This window comes from Neohortaea acidophila, assembly GCF_010093505.1.
Source record: "Neohortaea acidophila strain CBS 113389 unplaced genomic scaffold BDY17scaffold_11, whole genome shotgun sequence".
In the NCBI taxonomy this organism is placed as follows: domain Eukaryota; kingdom Fungi; phylum Ascomycota; class Dothideomycetes; order Mycosphaerellales; family Teratosphaeriaceae; genus Neohortaea; species Neohortaea acidophila.
The window spans coordinates 75,968-94,309 of record NW_022985520.1 but is presented as its reverse complement, the minus strand read 5'-3'; the positions used below and the strand labels follow the sequence as shown (position 1 = coordinate 94,309).

Sequence of the window (18,342 nt, the reverse complement as noted above, 5' to 3'; positions counted from 1 at the left end):
CTTCTGCCGGCCCCCTTACAACGCCCGTTATAATCGTGATCGCCGCCTCACAACAATCACCTAATGTCGTGAGACAGGAAGAGACAATCTACTCTGCCAATACTGCAATTCTCGAAGAATCGCCCAAAATCCTAATTCGTGCCAGCATCGATCATGGGCGATCAGCAGGAGCGCCAGCCATTGCTGAACGATACAGCGAATGGCAACAATGCCAACGGGAAACCGTACCACGTGTCCTTCGAAGATGGCGTCGAAGGGCAGAACCCACTCGAGTGGTCGAAGAAGTACAAGTGGTTCTCCGTCGCTCTCTTATGCGGTTTCGCCGCCATCGTGTACGGTGTTGACTAGTCACGCGATCACCTTACATTCGCTAACTTTCGACACAGAACGTATACCTGCATCGGCATCGTCCCCGTCGCGGACGAAGTCGTCACGGAACTCGCGGGCCATCCAGACCGAGAAGCGACAGTTCTCTTCGTCACCATCTGGGAGTTGGGCGAGGCCACAGGCCCGTTATTCATCGCTCCATTGTCGGAGATATTCGGCCGCTTTGTCGTCTACAATGTCGCGAATTGTCTGTTCATCGCTGGCGTCGCGGTCACTGCTTTGAGTCAGAATCTTGGCCTGCTCATCTTCGCGCGCTTCGCTACGGGGTGTGCGGTGGCGGCGAATGTGCTCAATCCGGCGATTATTGGCGACATCTTTCCTTCCGAGTCGCGGGGTGCTGCTATGTCTGCCGTGATGCTGGCTCCTTTGATTGGAGGCGCATTGGGGTAGGTGAACTAAAGACGGTTCAACGTTTGGCACTAATATATATCGCGTGCAGACCTACCATCTCCGGCTCCCTCGCCGAAGCAACCGGCTGGCGAGAAATCATGTGGCTCTGCGTGGGCATCGCCGGCGTCATCGAAGTCCTCTTCCTCGTCCTCTTCCGCGAAACATACGCCCCAACTCTTCTCCATCGCATTGCGAAGAAGAAACGTCAGGAGACCGGGGATGATTCCTGGACTACTCCGGAGGCGGAAGAAGGCGCGGGATCGACGAGGACTTTGCTCCGCTCCATGACGCGGCCGGCGAGGATTGTGTGGAGTTCGTCGCTGTTGCAGCTCATGTCGCTTTGGGGTGGGCTGGTGTTTTCCTTCTTTTATGTCAATTCGACATCTTTGCCGGATATCTTGAAGGTGGTGTATGGTTTCAGTCCGAGTAAGAGGGGGCTGTCGTATTTGGCTTGGAGTAAGTGGAGGTCTTCGTGTGTGTCTCTCAACCATAGCTGATGGTTCCTAGCACTTGGCTCTTGTATTGGCCTGACAGCCTGTGAGTATCCTCACCCTGAACTCCACGGATAGCAACTGCTAACCCAATGACCCAAGGCAACCGCCTCATGGACCCAATCTACAACCGCCTCACCAAACGCCGCAACGACTTCTACCCCGAAGGCCGCCTCCCCCTCTGCATCTTCGGCGCCTTCCTCCTCCCCCTAGCCGTCGGCCTCTACGGCGGCACAGCCGGAAACCACATGCCCGTCTTCGTCTTCCTCTCCACCGTCACCCTCCTCTGCATCGCGGTCGTCACCTCCATCGTGCCCCTAATGACTTTCATCACCGACGCTTTCGGCCGCTACTCTGCTTCTGCTTTGACGGCTACGCTCATCATTCGGTGTCTGATGGGTGCTTTTTTGCCGTTGACGGTGCCGCCGCTTTCGGAGAAGGTGGGGTATGGGCCTGCGTTTTTGGTGTTGGCTGGTGTTTGTCTTTTGCTGGCGCCGATTCCGCTTTTGGTTATGCGGTATGGGCCTTCGTGGAGGCAGAAGTCGAGTTTTAGTGAGGACTCGTGAGTAAAGGGACGGGTTGTGCAGGTCTGATTGATTATATGTGAGCATGGGAGCTCGAGAGTTCTGATTTCAATTCATGGAGTGACGACTAGCAAGAGCATCAAATATTCAATCGACGAGAACTGTGCACATCATGTCCACATGAATTGACAACGATGCAATGGTCAGGTGATGCTTAGAAGAACGTGGCTTGCGGCCGAGCTGACAGCCTTGCAAGGCTGGAGGTGGTGTTGTACACACCGTCGTTTACATCGGCGCAATCTTCTCCACGCAGATTGAGAGCCGTATTCCGTGCATATGAGGCATTCACTGCGCAATTACCAAGCATGACAGTGGTGCATTAAAAATGCAAGTGCATGTTCGGCCAAAGTGGCCGCAGACACCTAGCTGGCGGCAAAATTGGCCGTCGGTCGCGGCGAGTTTTGTCAAGACGAAACGGTGAGTTACACATATAAAAGGACCTCCTGTCTCTCTGTACATCGTGCTAGACACTTCGCAATCGACATATCATTCTCGTTCTATCTCAACCACGAACCTACAATGTCCACCATCGCCCTCATCACAGGCGCCAACCAAGGAATCGGTCTAGCGACCGCCACACGCCTCGCCAAAGACCACGACTACCATGTAATCATCGGCTCTCGCAACTCCGCAGCCGGCGAAAAAGCCGCAAAAGCAATCGAGGCAGAAGGCGGCAAAGCCTCGAGCATCCAACTGGACCTCACTTCCGATGACTCCATCACGGCAGCGGCCAAAACCATCGAAACGCGCTTCGGCCGCCTCGACATCCTGGTCAATAATGCGGCCATTCTGCTCGATGGGAAAGATCCCAAACTGAGTCTTCGGGATATGCTTACGCGCACTCTGGAGACGAATGTCATTGGTACGGCGTGTGTGACCAAAGCGATGCTGCCGCTGCTTCGCAAATCCGCTTTGCCTCGCGTCGTCTTCGTTTCGTCGCGAATGGGTTCCCTGGGCCTGGCTACGGATCGCAGCACGATGTGGTACGCCATTGATTACAAGACGTACGATGCAAGCAAGGCGGCGTTGAACATGCTTGCGCTGAATTACTCGCGCGAGCTCGAGGGCACTGGGGCAAGAGTGAATGTTGCTTGTCCGGGGTTGATCAAGACGAATCTGACGCAGTACCATAAGTACGGTGGACAGCCCGAGGATGGGGCGCGCAGAATCGTCGAGCTGGCGACGCTGGGGAAGGATGGGCCAACGGAAACGTTTTCGAATTCGGAGGGGTTGATTCCTTGGTGATTCCGCTGAGGAGCATCGAGGCTCATAGCATGGCGGTAGCAATGTTCATCAGTGCTCCCAGACTATCGCTCCTCGCGTTCCAAGCGTCGAGTCGTTGAGCGTGAGATGGATCAGTGCTTCGCTTTTTCGACTCGACCAAGGCTCCCAGTGTGTTTATGGCTGGGCTACTGGTGATGATCTCCTGCTGCCAAGTGTCGTTGTCTCTCGCTTCCCACTGTAGTTTCTGCGATGGAAGCGGCAAATGCCAGGGCGTTCCGATGGTCGGACAGCCGGCGGTTGTCTTCACGGATATCACCTTTGTCATGAGGAGCCATAGACATGAGGTTCTGTTTGAGAGAGTGTCAACTGCACCATTCACGGTAGCGCATTCCACTTTGGACGGAGGCTTGCCTTCGTCGGGACTCGGCAAAGATCCAATCCTCCCATGTCAAGCTGGGCACTTTTTGCTCGTCTTCGCAAAACTTGCCATTGCATAATTCGAGGAAACGGTCGCATACGACCTGATTGATCAGCTATTGTCACGAGCCGTCGGTTGTTCGGTGATGCTTCTTACCGTATGGGAAGTCGCCATTTCCACATTCCACTCGGGCGATTCCATCACACCATCAATGATGCGCATGGTGAGATACACTATATGTGCTTGCATGGCCGCCAAGAGGTCTTCCTTCGACAGCTGAAATGCCTAGAGACAGTGAGCTCGAGTTCATTTCACGTGATAGAGGCATACAAACCTGCTCAACGAAGCGTCTCTGCTCCGCTAGAATCGTGCGCCAGATGAACGGTGTGACGTCGGGCGTACGGAGGGCAAACATCTGCGCGATACGCATGCAGACTGCGAGTGGCTGTGGCAATGTCTGGCGATGCCAGTGCGCGTGGATGAAAGGGGGGAAAGTGGCGCGACGTAGCATTTGTTCGGGGATGGCGCACAGTGCGTCTATGACTAGGTTTGCACTGTGTTTGGCGACTGGGTTGGTTTTGCGGAGGCGGGTGAGGAAACCGGTGTTGGTTGTACTGTTCAGTCGATCGATTGGTGTGTTCGTGATTGCTGCGCGCTGGAGTGGGTTCAGGTCACGAGGGAGATACGACTGGTTGATAAGATTGAGGACGTCGATTTGGTCGTCAGTGGCTCCTTCCCCTTCAATCGCCCTTTGCGTAATCTGTCCCAGATCGCCAAGTCCCATGAGATCATCATTGTCCAAGTCGAAGAGTGTTGGATTCATTCCATCTATTTGGTCGACAAGTGAGAAGTCAAACGTCTCGTGTACGAGACTGTCGGTCAGGACATGATCGTAGGTGCAGTCCAGCTTACGGCTGGCACATCGATCGCACGGCGCCTCGAATGTGCATTTGGTCTTGGCCAGGCGGCAATTTCGACAAGATGTGGATCGACGATGCAGACGGTCTTTGTTACGGCGACAGTAGGACAGATGTCGTTTGTACGATGAGGCTGGTTGCTAGTGATTAGTACGGCATTATAGTGAAGTTACACATCTGCCTAGCACCAACCTGCAGTAAAGGGCTTGGAACAGAATAGACACAGCTGTATTGGAGGGGAGGCTGTCACGTGTGCCATTGTGCATTGGTCGTTATGTTGAGGGATGGCAAGCTGACCGAGGTGAGGTTGGGATGAGTTCTGGGGGGTTGTCGGATTTGTAAGCGCGGCTGCGCTGAAGCGGCCAAATTGGCCGGCGGACACGACACTGACTCGCGACACATGGTCTCCTCATATCTACAGTCTACAGGCTTCTATGCCGTCTCGAATGCCCATGCTCTGTTCTCGTCGTCTTTCACGGGAATGTCCAATTCCTTGAGCACGCCCGTACCCAGATCGTAGATGACTCCGTGTACCGTCAAGCCTCTGCTCTTGATCGCTGCAATCACATCGGGGTTCTGTCGGAGCACTTCGACGCCGTTCATGACATTCAGCTCGGAGAATCGCGTCCATCGCTGCTCCCATTCCAGGGCTTGCAGTTCCGCGGCATGTTTCAGCCTCAGTTGTCTTGACCCGTATTAGCAGAGATAACAACCCCAGCACCGTGTATGGCGCGACGACTCACCGCAATGGCATGAGCCAAGTATCAATCTTGCCGACTTTTGCATTGCCCAGCGACGCCTTGCACCCTCCACACCCCGTATGTCCACACAAGATGATATGCTTGACCTGCAGCGCATTCACCGCATACTCAATCACCGCCGTCGCGGACAAGTCGGTGGCAGTAATGACATTGGCAATGTTGCGGTGCACAAAGCAGGTGCCCGGTTTGGCGCCGAGAATGGTCGTCTCGGGTTGACGGGAGTCGGAGCAGCCTAGCCAGAGGATGGGCGGTGCCTGCCAGGTGGGGAATTTGGACAGCAGGTCACCGTCTGACTCGGCGAAGGACTGTGCCCATTTCTTGTTGCCGTCGAGGAAGGGTGCGATCGCGCTTTGGGAGGCTGTGGGATTGCGAGGTTAGCTGGGGACATCAAGGTCGGTCGACATCATGGTGGAAGGGGAGGGTGCAGCTGCGTACTGGACGACGCCATTGGCTTTACAATCCAGCAGACTCTGGCCAATCGCTTGTTGATGGGGAGGGAGAGAGGGTTCTGTCACCATGCCTGAACCTCTCCATTTTCCCTCTCACCTTCGAGCTATCTCGAGTCGCCGAAGTATACGGGATGACGTGCTCCGCCTTGTCTGGAAGCATCTGCCGGCGCACGGCAGCTAGCGAGATCGCTTGGCCTGCAGGTCCCGCCCCTGACACACCTCGTGGTATTCTAATGATATGCACCCCCCCATCACATCACGAACGCCCTGCTCGCGAAAGGGGAGGTATCGATGAAAAGGGAAGGGGATTCGGAGTGCGCGAGGATGAACTCGCCGTGGTGAGACCTACGCAAGCCACAGCGAAGCCACGGCGCGGCTAGAACGACAGCCGTTGTGAAGCTTCCAAGCAACTTCATTTCCACCACGCGTCGAGACCCCGTCGACCTGCAGCCAGGGGCGATATGGCTTGAGATGTGTAGACGAGGCCTGTGACAGTGGCGAAGGTGTTGTGTTTCTGTCCCCCTTCCGTCGCCTGTCTCTTAATACACTCCTTTCCTTCTGCTCCGTTTCTTTCTTCCCTCTCCTAATCATCATGCACAATGGCCGCCTGGTTGCCCACCCTCCTGGCCCTGCTGGGCTTCGCCATCGCCCGCGCTGAAGCCCAACACGTCTTTGCGCATGTCCTTGTCGGAACCACGGTCGGCTACACCGTCGCCAACTGGCAGAATGACATCCAGCTCGCCGCCAGCTTCGGCATCGAAGCGTTTGCGCTGAACATCGGCACGCCCTTGCAGGGTATCACGGCGACGCAGGTCGCAAATGCCTTTCAGGCTGCTGCGGCGCTCAATACTTCGTTTCAGCTCTTCTTCTCGTTCGACTACCTTGGCGGAACGGCTGGCGCATGGCAGACTAGCGATATTGTCAATCTGCTGCAGAACTATACCACATCGCCTTCGTATTTCCAGGTCAGTATACAGACATGCAGTGCTTCGCTCCCATTCCTAACGCCGTTCACAGTACCAAGGCCGACCCTTCGTATCCACGTTCGAAGGGCCAACAGTCTCCAATGTGAATCAATGGTCGACCATTCGGAGTTCCATCAGCGGAGGCATCTACTTTGTGCCGGATTGGAGCTCCCAGGGGCCGGGGTACAACATGAACCTCTACGATGGCGCGTTCAGCTGGACCATGTGGCCCGATGGCCCGAATCAGATGACCACCGCGCCTGATCAGCAGTGGACGTCGTCTTTGACCCCCGCGAATAAGACGTACATGATGGGTGAGTGTTCGCAGTCTCGCTCCAAAACTTGGGCCTACGACTAACGCATTCCAGGTGTCTCCCCCTGGTTCTACACCGACTTGCCAGCCTACAACAAAGCCTGGGTGTGGAGGGGCGATCGCCTGTGGTTCGACCGATGGCAAGAAACGCAGCAAGTTCTGCCCCAATTCGTCGAAATCGTAAGCTGGAACGACTGGGGCGAATGCCACTACGTCTCCCCAATCTACCAACCCGGCATCCCGAACGCGCCCAACGCTGACGCCACCGTGTACGTCGACGGCTACCCGCATTCCGCCTGGCTGCAAACACTCCCGTACCAAATCGCCGCGTACAAGCACGCCTACAACAGCGCCAACCCGGCCCCCAGCGTGCCCGTCGGACAGGACAAGATTGTCTTCTGGTACCGCACTTCGCCCGCCGCGAGCGGCTCGACAGACTGCACCGGCAATTGCGCGCAGTCCTCCATCAACACCGGCGGCTATCAAACCGGGTACCCGCCCTCGCAGATTCTCGAGGACAACATCTTCGCCATCGCCCTGCTGTCGTACCCCGCCAGCGTGTCCATCGCCATCGGAAACAACGTCATCACCTTCCCCAACGTGCCCGCGGGCATCAATCTCGTTAATCGCACTTTTGGCGGATTCACGGGGCCTGTGACCGTCAAGTCTTCTTCCGGGGCGATTGGCACGGGCGTGAATATCACGAGCGCGCCGGCTAGTGGAGTCGCGAATTTCAATGCTTTTGTGGGGCTTGCTAGTGTTGGGAGTGGTGCGCAGAGTGCGGCGCCTACTAGTTCTCCTACTGGGGCTGGATCGACTAACACCACCGTTGTAGGCAGCACTACTACTGGCACTGCGAGTGCTACTACGAACAGTACTGGGAACAATGCCGCGAGCACTACGACCGGCTCCAGCACCACCGGCTCGAGCACAACTGGTTCCACTACAACGAGCGCTACGAGCGGAACTACAAGCGGAACTACGAGCGGAGCTACGAGCGGAACTACAGGCAGCAGCACTACAAGCAGCACCACGAGCAGCAGCGGAAGCAGCTCTACCACCACCAGCGGAGCCAGCACGCCAGCCAGTACCACAACCGTCTATGTGACAAATACAGTCTCCGTTCCGACAACAGTCACAACCACGGCCACAGCGACTTCGACTTATACGCAAGCGGCCAGCACGGTCACCTCCACCGTGTCGTCTCCTACTACGACTACTGATGTGGTTCCCACGACTACCACTCAGACGGCGACTTCGACTGTGACTCAAGCTCCGGTTACGAATACTGTTACGAGCACGAGTACGGTGACCCCGGCCGCGGTAACGAGTACTGCCACGAGCACTGTGACCCAGAGCCCGGTTACAACCACTGCCACGAGTACTGTGACCCAGACGCCGGTCACAAATACTGTCACGAGCACGAGTACTTTGACGCAAACTCCGGTCACGACCACCGTTACGAGCACGTACACGCCTCCCGCCAACACCGTAACGAGTACGAGTACTTTCACTCAACCGCCAAATACCGTGACGAGCATGAGTACTTTCACGCAACCTCCAAACACCGTTACAAGTACGAGTACCTTGACTCAGCCGCCGAACACCGTTACAAGCACCAGCACTTTGACCCAGCCGCCGAACACCGTTACGAGTACAAGTACTTTCACTCAACCGCCAAATACCGTCACGAGCACGAGTACTTTCACGCAACCTCCAAACACCGTGACGAGTACGAGTACTTTGACTCAACCGCCGAACACCGTCACGAGTACAAGTACATTGACCCAGCCACCGAAAACAGTGACAAGCACCAGTACTCTGACCCAGTCCGCAATCACGAGCACAGTAACCAGCACGCAATCAGCAAGTACCGTCACGACCACATTGACGCAGCCTGCGATTACCAAGACTGTGACCCAACCGCCAAATACAACTACGGTGACCAATACTGTAACCCAGCCGGCAAAGACGAGTACAGTGACGCAGCCGGCGAAGACCGTCACGACGACAGTGACAAAGACGACGACCAAAAAGAAGTGAGGTTCATAGACATAGACCTGTTTTCTCTTCCACATACTGCCACGAATGAATGCCAATGCACACCGCATACGCACGGGCCCCACTGCGGCCGCGGCCGTTCCCGCCTACAATTAAGCCTGCGCCGAACTTTCTCCTCCTCCTCCCTTCTCCCTCCATCGCGCTCTTCTTGCGTAGCCACGGCACCCATGCAGCTGGCGCCGGAAAAGATGGTCCTTGTTCAATACAGTTCCCAGCGAGCGCGACAGAGCGAGCATCTCAGCGGCGTCCTTGTATCTCCTGCTCTTTACCCCCGGGAATGAGAAAGCGGGTCGTTTGCGACGTACATTCATTCTTTCGCGACTATGTGGACTTTATTTGCTCAGACCGCGCTCCCATTCACTTATCGTGAAGTCCCATACGCGTGCCGGCCAGCCTTGTTCTTTGTATTCCTCGACCAGCTTCGTCTGTGCCGTGTCTCCCCACGGCTCGGACTTGTTATCGATGCGCCACATGCCTGGCGTGTATCGTTCGTTGGTCAGGTGGTACGCCTGCCGCTTTGCCGAGTCAATGGGAGCAATAGCGAGGAAGTACCAAGCGATTGCCATCAGGACTGACACGATTTTCAAATAGACCGCTTGCAGAATGCCGGGAGGAGCAGGGGGTTTCCTCCGTCGCGGATTACTGGTGTTGACGAATGCCGGATAGGCATGGATGAACACGATTCCCGGCTCTTGCTCCGACAGGTGATGCAGAGCCAGCGTGCTCATCGTGGTCGAATGGCCCACCATCTTCCACACGCCCCAGGTCTGCACCAGGCCCAGGTCGTCCTCGTCGAGCTTTGCCTCTTTGCCGGCATTGAGCACGCTCAGGACGCGCGGGTTCGGGGCTTTGCGTAGGAGGGGAAGCAGGTTGCTCACGAAACGCATGCGTGCGAAGTAGCTGACGGTGAAGCAGGCTTCCAGCCCTTCCGATGTATCTAGGCAGTGCATCTTAGCGAATCACTTATGGAACATGAACGAGGGCTGGGGATGCTAACACTCAGGGCCCGCGAGCGGGAGGCTGCCCGAGCTCATGTAGAGGTAGTCTACGTGATCCTCCGCCGCTCGAATCTGTTTACACGCCCGGTCTACCCCTGCGATCAAAGAGATTTCGTCTTCGATGAAGATGATTTTGGCGTCGGCGTTCACCTCCGCCAGCCGTTTACGCTGCCGCTCAAACCTCGCAGCTGACCGTCCGACGACGTAGAAGGTTGGTGCATGAAGGAGCGATGCCATGATCTCTAGTGTAGCCTCGCCGATGCCATTCGTGGCGCCGACAAAGACGGCGATGTTTCTCGTGTGCTTGCGCTTGGCAATTTGAGCGTTGCTTTGCTCGACGTTCACGAGGTTGACCATGATGGCGGTGTGCCCAGTCCCCGGCCCAGACGGAAGATTAAAGCGTTAGAATCGGCACGGAACGCGTGCAATGAAGGGAAAAGCTGGATGGAGAGGAGGAGCATGTGTCGAATTGCGTTGGGAAACCAACCGGCGGGAAGAAGCTAGGCAGCACTGTACCTCTGGCGCAGTGATCTACTAAAGCAGCATCGTATTCGGAAGCTGACATGCCTTGAAACTCACAAACGACCGACGGCGTCAGCCGGTCAGGAAAGCATCTGTGGTGTGGGCGCCTGAAGTTGTGATGCTGACTCAGCACTCGTCCCCGTGCGTCCTTCGCCTGAATTTCAGTCCATCTCCTTCGCTGTCCTTCATGAAATCTATGCATCTGACTGCTTCCCTACTTGGCTGTAGCGGACAGATGCTACGACCAAAGCATGGAGACACTTGATAGGACAGAATGGGATGTCGTGATTGTAGGCACTGGCCTTGCACAATCGCTCTTGGCCCTGTATGTTCTCCCAAACCCGTGCATACACTCCGCTCGGACTAACTGACTGACCAAAGACCGCCAACATGAAGATCTCTCTCGCGCTCGGGGAAACGGGTCCTCCACCTTGATGCCAATGACTACTATGGCGGCGAAGAAGCGGCATTCAGTCTGGATGAAGCGCGGGCGTGGGCTGCTAAGCATGCTGCCGTAGATGTCTCATCTTCCACCCACAGCCATGCGGCGATCACCACCAAGCAAGACGATCCAACGCCAGGCGAAGGCGGAGACAGACCGCGACTAGCCTCCTCGCGCGCTTACTCCCTCACCCTCTCTCCGCACCTCATCTACGCCCGCTCCGACCTCGTCTCCACCGTGGTGTCCTCCCAAATCCACAACCAGCTCGACTTCCAAGCCGTCGGATCTTGGTTCGTGCTACACCCACGACCACCCGCTTTCTCCATCACTCGACTCAGCCGTGTACCCAGCGGAAGGGAGGACGTCTTCTCCGACACTGCCCTCGATCTGCGTGCAAAGCGTTCGCTGATGAAGTTTTTGCGGTTCGTCGGCCATTACGAAGAGCAAGGAGATGTGTGGGAAGCGGAGAAAGAGACGCCGTTTCCGACGTTCCTCGAGCAGAAGTTTGCCCTGCCGCCATCCTCGCATGCTCCGATTCTCGCTCTGACACTGAGTCAAAAGCCGGGATCAAGTACATCCACAGCCGTTGCTCTTCCGAGGATAGCTCGACACCTTCGGAGTCTGGGGGTGTTTGGGCCTGGCTTTAGTGCTGTCTTGCCGAAGTGGGGAGGGCTGGCAGAGATTGTACAGGTGGCTTGTCGAGCGTGCGCTGTGGGAGGCGGTGTGTATGTGCTCAACAAGGGCATTCGATCCGTTGAGAAGGAGCGACGGGACGAAGAGCCCAGTGCACATATACAGCTTGACGGTGGCGAGAACGTTTCGACAAGATGGCTGGTGGGCCTTGACAATGATCTACGGGCAGTCCTCCAGGGCCGTCCTGCACGAGCGGACGAGACTGTCGCAACATCGCGGAGCATATCTATCGTCTCTTCGCCTCTGGCATCGCTCTTCCCGCGGACATCCGAGGGTGGCCCAATTCCCGCCGGGGCTGTCATATCGGTTCCATCTGCGAATGCAGACGAGCCACCGGTGTTTGTGCTCGCGCACACCTCAGAGGCAGGCGAATGCCCAATGAACCAAAGTGAGTCTCTCTCGTTCCATCTCTCCCCAGCCCAAATGCGTATCATGATGATCCACTTCAATTGAATACTTATCTACATTGTCTGAGTCGCTTGACTTTGACGAGAACATACTTCTGACAACCTGACACGATACGCGCGAGGCTGCTGCTCTACCATTCGCTTGCATTGTTTAGGCGGTGCAGAGGCTAATCAATCGGGTTAGGTGTGCTGTATGCGAGTGTCGCTCTTCCCGCAGAGCAAGGCCATGAGCGTCTTCGACAGGCTGTCACAGTCCTTCTGGATAACGTGACCGAACGTGACCCGCAGGAGGGACAAGTAAAGCCGGAGGTGTTGTGGGAGATGGCATACCAACAGACGACTCCGGTATCAGGAGACGTCCAAATCGGCGACGATGGAGTGATCACACTGCCCGCAATGGCTCAAGACTTGGTGTTTGACGACGGCGTGCTCGGTGGCGTGAAGCAGGCTTGGCAGTGCATTACCGGCGAAGGCCCAGATGTCTTCATGCAATTTGATGCGCGCGAGGGAGTTGGCGATGATGAGTTGAATGATTGAATGAATCTAATTTCGCCTTTGATTTTCGCGTTCATGCAGTGCAGTGTCACAACGGTGTGACGGCGGGAAAGACGTGCAGTGCAGCCCGTTGCGACGTGAAACTCGATCAGGCCACCAGCAATAAAAAGACACGGCCCTCAGGCCACCCAGCTCTGGACCCGTAGCTGGCCAGCTGTGGCCAAAGATAGCCAGCCGCACCTCCTCCCGACCCAAATTTCCACCCTCCGCGGCCGTTCATCAGTGGAAGCTTCGTACCCTGCAGCCTGGCCCAGGTGCGTACAGCTGAAACCGACTCTCAGCTGAGGCGACGATCGGCATGTGAGCGTTGGAGGGGTTTGAGGGGATTGATTAAAATGTTGCCTGGGATCGCGATTTTTGCCTTCTCGCATCTTCATTTATTTCAGCCATTGGTTTCGTTGTCCTGCTTTTTTCTTTCCTTTCTTCAATTCGCCTTTGCACCGTGTCGGAATCCCCAAGGCTGCCGAGACTCGAGCGCTCCGCCTAGAACTCGGTTAAATACGTCTTCTTGAGCACTGAAATCCTTCCCTTCTTTCAATCACCACACTCACTCGACAATGTCGCAAGCCGAATGGCGCAACGGCCTGTGCAGCAACTGCTGCGGCGCAGAGAACTGCGGCTCCTGCGTGAGTGTCCCAATCCCTCCCTTCCCCCTCTCCCAGCGCGCCATCCCTCTAACACGTATATCCCGCAGATGGCCAGCTGGTTCTGCACGCCCTGCTTCTACGGCCGCATTGAGGAACGCCTAGAGCAGTTCCCCCGCGACGACAAGCCCGACTTCCTCAACGGGTCGTGCGTCCTCTTCTACCTCGTGCACTGCGTCGGCTTCTCCGGCATCCTGACGTGCGTCAAGCGCGGGGAGGTGAGGAAGAGGTTTGGCATTGGCGGGAACGCGTGTACGGATTGTTTGGTGAGTCCTCGACCTAATTAGTGGTCGCTAAACCGTGTGAGGATCACGGCTGACGGGTGCGTGCGCAGGCCGGATGCTGTTGTCTCCCTTGCTCGCTGGGCCAGATTGAGACGGAAATCAAGGACCGCGCGACTGTTGCGCGCCAGGACTCGGCTGGGCCTTATTCGCAGCCTCAGGGCGGGATGCAGTACCAGGCGCAACCGCAGCAGCCGGTCATGGCGTACCAGCAGGGCCCGCCGCAGCAGGCGTATGATCAGCAGGGATACCCGCCTGGGAAGTAGAGTGAAGTGTGTGTTGAGTGGTGTGGTGGAGTTGAGGGGGAAGGTGGTGGGCATTTAATTAGGACTGGGGCGCATGGAAGTGTGTTTATGTACCCTATCTCTGCGCGTATGACTATTGCTTTCGTGTGCTCGCGCGTCCCCAGCCGTGGACCCTTGTTCTTAAACTGAGGATTACCGTATTGGGTAGTGGTGCACGATGTGAGCAGTCCGGATGTGAGGACTCCCCAGATCCGCTGTGCGTGCAGGCGGACTCGTTGCCCACTACCAGATCCGGGTATCGCGGCGCCGATCTCTCCTGAACCGTTACAGCCTCTTGCACGGAGGCGGTTGCTGGTTCGTGAGGACTTTGAGTCTTGCACGTCGTGACCACTTCCAGATGCGGTACACGTGCAGGCGATCGCTGGGGATTTGTTACAGCCTTTTGGATGAATGCGGTTGTGGTTCGTGAGGCTATGAGGATATATATATCGTGGTGAAGTCCTCCTGCTCATAACCTTCGATTCTCCTCTCTCTCTCATCCACTCGCTTCTCCCGCAGCCTCGTGTCTCGCGCATCATCTCTTCAGAAGAACATCCTTTGACCCCAAGTAGTACCAATCCGCCTCCTAGATGGCCCAACAAGGCGAATGGCGCAACGGCCTGTTCAGCGGCAACTGCGGCTCCGATAGCGCCGGCTCATGCGTGCGTCTCGATCCCCATCCTCTGCAAACAACACAACCTAACCTGCCCCGCTCCAGCTCACCTCCTACTTCTTCCCGGCTATGGTGTACGGTTGCCTGGACGATCGCCTCGAAGAGTACCCCCGCGAGGAGAACCCGGAGTGCATCAATGGCTCATGCGTCTCGTTTTGCTTCTTCGGTCACTGCGGTGGGATTATGGGGAGTGCCAAGCGCGCGGAGGTGAGGGAGAAGTTTGGGATCAAGGGGAGCGCGTTCAACGATTGGTTGGTGAGTGTTGTTTTTGATGTGCTGAGATGCTGCTGCATGGCCGGCTGACGTGTTGACTAGTCGGCGTGTTTCTGCTTGCCTTGCACTCTCGGCCAGATGGAGACTGAGGTCAAGAGTCGCGCTGCCTTGGATCGCCAGACTGCAGGAGGGTATTCGCAGTCTCAGGGCGGCATGACGTACCAATCAGCTTCGACTCAGGGGGGCCCAAGAGAAGTAATGTCGGGCTGCGGAGGGGCTTCGACCAGGGAGTAGTGTTGAAGCTGGATGTGGTCAGTGTCGAGAGAGGCTGTTGCAGGATCATTCGGTCTCATCTATTCCCCATAATCGAGATCTTTCAAATCCCTCTTCGGTGCTGTCTTCTCATGCGCTCCTCGCCATCCTGCTCCAGCCTTCTTCCACCCCCAAGCCCGGTCTCTCTCCTCTCCATTCCCAGTCCCGTTGAGAACATTCACCATGTACTTCCCAGCGTTCGGTAGGAATTTGTACGAGTGGAAACTGCCGCCAACGCTGAAGTACAAGTTGCTCAGTCGATCGTCCGGATGTCTGCAGAGTAGCCAGTCCTGCGTCGGGGTTCGCGCGTCCCAGCATATTCGCCAGTAATCCGCCGTCTTGCCTTTGGCGAATGCCGGCATGACTTTGGACATCATATGCGTTTCTGTCTCGCGTTTCAGCCGATCGGAAACGATATGCTGGTCTCGATTCGGTGGGACGGAGATCTTGTGGCCTGATTTTGTCGTTTCGATGTTGGTGAAGGTGCGTGCATTGGTGAACTTCAATAGCCGGTTGCTCAAAGGTGGTGGAATGACTTCGCCACTTTCGCCGTACACGACTACCGGCATGTCTCGGAGTTGGCTCATTTCTTGGTCAGTCATTTTATAGTGTGCGACAGCGACGCCGGCAGCTTGTGCTTGCTTTTCAACTCTTTCGTCTTCCGGAATGTTCAACTCGTTTTCCAGTGGAGAAAGCAGACTGCTCGTCCAAGCGCCCGTTGCAATGACGATTTTGTCTGCGGTCAGAAGCTCGCCCTTCGCAGTGCGCAATCCGCTCACCCGTGCCCCATCTAGTTCCACCCCAACAACATCCGCAGTCACATACCTGACCCCAAGTCGTTTGGCCGCCTCCATCAGACTTCCCGTTGCAGCAGCAGCTTCACACCACCCCGCCTCAGGATTCCAATACCCATTCTTGAGGCCCGTCGTATCCGTTCCGTTCAAACATCCGCCCCACCGCTCATCCAATTCCCCCAACTCCATATCCGACGTCAGATCATGCCCCCGATCCCGAAAGACCCGCCGTATGCGTTCCGCAAGATCACTGTCCTCACCATCCAGCATGATCCATCCGGACTGGTGATAGTAGGGCTGGAGTTCCGGCCAGGTCTTCCAGGCGTCTAGAGCTTCGTAGGCCAGGTCGCAGTAGAAGCGAGACGAGTAATCGGCGCGGATGATTTTGTTGATGTCCGTCGAGGCGGCAAGATCGGGTGGTGACGCGGTGCGGTCGATGACTGTGATGCGGTCCGGATTGCGATATGTCTTTGCTAGATGATAGGCCGTCGAAGTGCCGAAGATGCCTGCTCCGAGGATGAGGATCGAGTCATCGGGGACCGACATGATTCGACCAGGACGAAATGCGCAATGATTGTCGGAGACGTGGATCGGATGTGGTGAGAGCACCAAGTGAGTCACGATGTTCAATGCGATGGTGTTGGACGGAGACGGGAGGTGATATGCACGAGCTCCGGCGCTGATTAATCGGCCTCGCAAAGTTACTGGTTGGGACGTATAACTATGAATACGCGGTGTGGATTGGGTTTATTTAATCACTTCAGCTCCTCCCGGGTTCGCCGTACGCTCCGGAAAACCTAGTCCGCTCCTCCCATTCCCACGGACGTACTTATTCCAACATCCATATACTCGTACTCTATCGCCACTCCAAGCACACTCTGCACTCACTTCAATCATGTTGTTGTCACGGGAAGAGTTGAGCCGGCTATCGGTCATGGATCGTAAGTAGAACCGCGCGCCGCCTCCTGCATCTCAACCGTTGCATATATATTGACAACATGTCCCCAGCAACGATCGCAGAAGTCGTAAACACGACCCCCCGCCCGGAGATCGACTTGGCGAACATCGACTGGAACAAGATGCGTGTCGGCATGAAGGCCATGGAAGACGCCTACAACGCCGGCGCCATCCCCGCTGCCGACGAAAGCTACCATCAACTCCCCATGCGAGACGGATTTACCAGCACGATTAAGATCCATAAGCCTATTGATGCTGCTCCTGGACCGCTTATCGCCCTGTTCTTTGGCGGAGGCTTCGTGTGCGGCTCGCTCGAGCAGTTCACCCGGACTGCGCGAGCGCTCAATAAAGTGCTTGGAGCGACGGTGGTGAGCTGTGCGTATCGTCTGGCTCCGGAGTATCAGTTCCCCACCAGCCAGCTGGATGCGTTGGACTCGATGAAATGGATTGCCGAGAATGCGACCGGATCTCTGTTGCACTCTGACCCGTCGAAGGGGTTCATCATCGGAGGTGTGTGCCTTTTCTCGCCACTTCGAGTGTGTCTTACAGGCTGACAACAGAACAGGCATATCCGCTGGCGGAGCCATCGCCGCCGCCCTGTCTCGACTATTCCAAGACGAACCTCTCGCCCACCCAATCACAGCGCAGTGGCTCGCCATTCCCTCCGTAATGGAAGAGACCCGCGTGCCCAAGGGCTACGAGAACTACTACATCTCCGCCGACGAGCAAGCCGATGGACCGTTTTTGTCGAAGAAGTCGCGCAAAGCAATGCAGAAGGCTTCTGGCCGCGATCCCAAGTCTCCTTTGGGCTACGCTATCAATGCCACCTCTCCCTTTTCCGGCCAGCCCAAGACGTATTTCCAAGTTGATGGTGCGTTTCGAGACTCGACTTGTATGATTCCGCTGACCGTTCACATAGGCATGGGTTAGTAATCCTTCGCCTCGACCTCGTTGTATCACGCCAAGTGCCGATTCAACCGTCACAAATGCAAACAGGCGGGCCGCCATTCTGACATTGCCACAGATCCCCTTCGAGACGACGCACTCATCTACGACGACCTCCTCACCAAAGCCGGCGTGACGACCAAAGTCGACATCTATCCCGGCTGTCCACACGGCCACTTCAGTTCTTTTGCCGGCTTGGAGATTACGGATCGAGCCAACATTGATTCCATCGTTGGCCTTGGGTGGTTGCTAGGGAAGGAGATTCCGCGGGACATCGCCGCGGAAGCGCTCGGCCTTGCAGCACGATGATCGTCTGCTAGGTGCTGTTGAGATTATTCGAGGAATCGAATGAGAAATCTCGGAATCTCACCACTCTGTGAGTAGATTGTCCATTGTGTAGGGTATCTAGACTTCTTCCCTCGAGTCAACTCCTTGCCATTCTCAAAAGTGAGGCCTTTGACTCGTGGTACATGTCTGTCACTCTGCGCACAAGTCTTGCTTTCTAAAGCAGTCTAATGCTCTAAGGCTGTCGAGTCTGGCGAAAGCGGAGCGCGGCTGGCGATTGGTTGCATCCGCCCACGTGTTTGGGAAAGTCCAGTCGATCGTCACCACTTCCTCCCCATTCTCCACCCTAAGCAGAGCACCACGCAGCAGTTCCTTAG

The 18,342-nt window shown here is 56.2% G+C and overlaps 11 protein-coding genes across 11 annotated transcripts; 7 read left to right on the top strand and 4 right to left on the bottom strand.

Moving 5' to 3' along the window:
• Positions 1-153: 153 nt before the first annotated feature.
• Positions 154-1,834, top strand: BDY17DRAFT_256951 (major facilitator superfamily domain-containing protein; the record flags this gene model as incomplete). Its single annotated transcript, XM_033731644.1, has 5 exons — positions 154-332; positions 387-773; positions 827-1,233; positions 1,285-1,314; positions 1,371-1,834. The coding sequence occupies 5 exons, from the start codon at positions 154-156 to the stop codon at positions 1,832-1,834; spliced, it is 1,467 nt and encodes a 488-aa protein (XP_033585935.1).
• A 537-nt stretch (positions 1,835-2,371) lies between these two features.
• On the top strand, positions 2,372-3,097 carry BDY17DRAFT_327341 (short chain dehydrogenase reductase; the record flags this gene model as incomplete). The annotated part of the gene is made up of 1 exon (XM_033737657.1): positions 2,372-3,097. One exon carries the CDS (start codon positions 2,372-2,374, stop codon positions 3,095-3,097), a length of 726 nt encoding a protein of 241 aa, XP_033585934.1.
• A 170-nt stretch (positions 3,098-3,267) lies between these two features.
• On the bottom strand, positions 3,268-4,594 carry BDY17DRAFT_37184 (uncharacterized protein). The gene is made up of 3 exons (XM_033738316.1): positions 3,829-4,594; positions 3,651-3,779; positions 3,268-3,597 (listed from the first exon to the last, which is right to left on the bottom strand). The coding sequence occupies exons 1-3, from the start codon at positions 4,315-4,317 to the stop codon at positions 3,439-3,441; spliced, it is 777 nt and encodes a 258-aa protein (XP_033585933.1). The 5' UTR covers positions 4,318-4,594; the 3' UTR covers positions 3,268-3,438.
• A 162-nt stretch (positions 4,595-4,756) lies between these two features.
• Positions 4,757-5,746, bottom strand: BDY17DRAFT_37143 (carbonic anhydrase). Its single transcript, XM_033738315.1, has 3 exons — positions 5,608-5,746; positions 5,155-5,530; positions 4,757-5,096 (listed from the first exon to the last, which is right to left on the bottom strand). The coding sequence occupies exons 1-3, from the start codon at positions 5,618-5,620 to the stop codon at positions 4,844-4,846; spliced, it is 642 nt and encodes a 213-aa protein (XP_033585932.1). The 5' UTR covers positions 5,621-5,746; the 3' UTR covers positions 4,757-4,843.
• Positions 5,747-6,220: 474 nt separating this feature from the next.
• On the top strand, positions 6,221-9,241 carry BDY17DRAFT_327339 (glycosyl hydrolase family 71-domain-containing protein; the record flags this gene model as incomplete). The annotated part of the gene is made up of 6 exons (XM_033737656.1): positions 6,221-6,586; positions 6,639-6,900; positions 6,955-7,658; positions 7,739-8,084; positions 8,148-8,938; positions 9,134-9,241. 6 exons carry the CDS (start codon positions 6,221-6,223, stop codon positions 9,239-9,241), a joined length of 2,577 nt encoding a protein of 858 aa, XP_033585931.1.
• On the bottom strand, positions 9,070-10,542 carry BDY17DRAFT_303730 (uncharacterized protein). The gene is made up of 2 exons (XM_033734626.1): positions 9,958-10,542; positions 9,070-9,897 (listed from the first exon to the last, which is right to left on the bottom strand). Exons 1-2 carry the CDS (start codon positions 10,313-10,315, stop codon positions 9,293-9,295), a joined length of 963 nt encoding a protein of 320 aa, XP_033585930.1. The 5' UTR covers positions 10,316-10,542; the 3' UTR covers positions 9,070-9,292.
• Positions 10,543-10,731: 189 nt separating this feature from the next.
• Positions 10,732-12,559, top strand: BDY17DRAFT_256725 (GDP dissociation inhibitor; the record flags this gene model as incomplete). Its single annotated transcript, XM_033731620.1, has 3 exons — positions 10,732-10,805; positions 10,877-12,003; positions 12,207-12,559. 3 exons carry the CDS (start codon positions 10,732-10,734, stop codon positions 12,557-12,559), a joined length of 1,554 nt encoding a protein of 517 aa, XP_033585929.1.
• Positions 12,560-13,134: 575 nt separating this feature from the next.
• BDY17DRAFT_313210 (PLAC8 family-domain-containing protein) lies at positions 13,135-13,768 on the top strand (the record flags this gene model as incomplete). Its single annotated transcript, XM_033735696.1, has 3 exons — positions 13,135-13,203; positions 13,272-13,487; positions 13,556-13,768. The coding sequence occupies 3 exons, from the start codon at positions 13,135-13,137 to the stop codon at positions 13,766-13,768; spliced, it is 498 nt and encodes a 165-aa protein (XP_033585928.1).
• A 608-nt stretch (positions 13,769-14,376) lies between these two features.
• BDY17DRAFT_313209 (PLAC8 family-domain-containing protein) lies at positions 14,377-14,966 on the top strand (the record flags this gene model as incomplete). Its single annotated transcript, XM_033735695.1, has 3 exons — positions 14,377-14,448; positions 14,505-14,714; positions 14,775-14,966. The coding sequence occupies 3 exons, from the start codon at positions 14,377-14,379 to the stop codon at positions 14,964-14,966; spliced, it is 474 nt and encodes a 157-aa protein (XP_033585927.1).
• On the bottom strand, positions 14,894-16,485 carry BDY17DRAFT_37070 (FAD dependent oxidoreductase). Its single transcript, XM_033738314.1, has one exon. It carries the CDS (start codon positions 16,322-16,324, stop codon positions 15,026-15,028), a length of 1,299 nt encoding a protein of 432 aa, XP_033585926.1. The 5' UTR covers positions 16,325-16,485; the 3' UTR covers positions 14,894-15,025.
• A 7-nt stretch (positions 16,486-16,492) lies between these two features.
• Positions 16,493-18,233, top strand: BDY17DRAFT_36930 (Alpha/Beta hydrolase protein). Its single transcript, XM_033738313.1, has 4 exons — positions 16,493-16,719; positions 16,787-17,245; positions 17,301-17,660; positions 17,760-18,233. Exons 1-4 carry the CDS (start codon positions 16,674-16,676, stop codon positions 17,987-17,989), a joined length of 1,095 nt encoding a protein of 364 aa, XP_033585925.1. The 5' UTR covers positions 16,493-16,673; the 3' UTR covers positions 17,990-18,233.
• Positions 18,234-18,342: the final 109 nt, after the last annotated feature.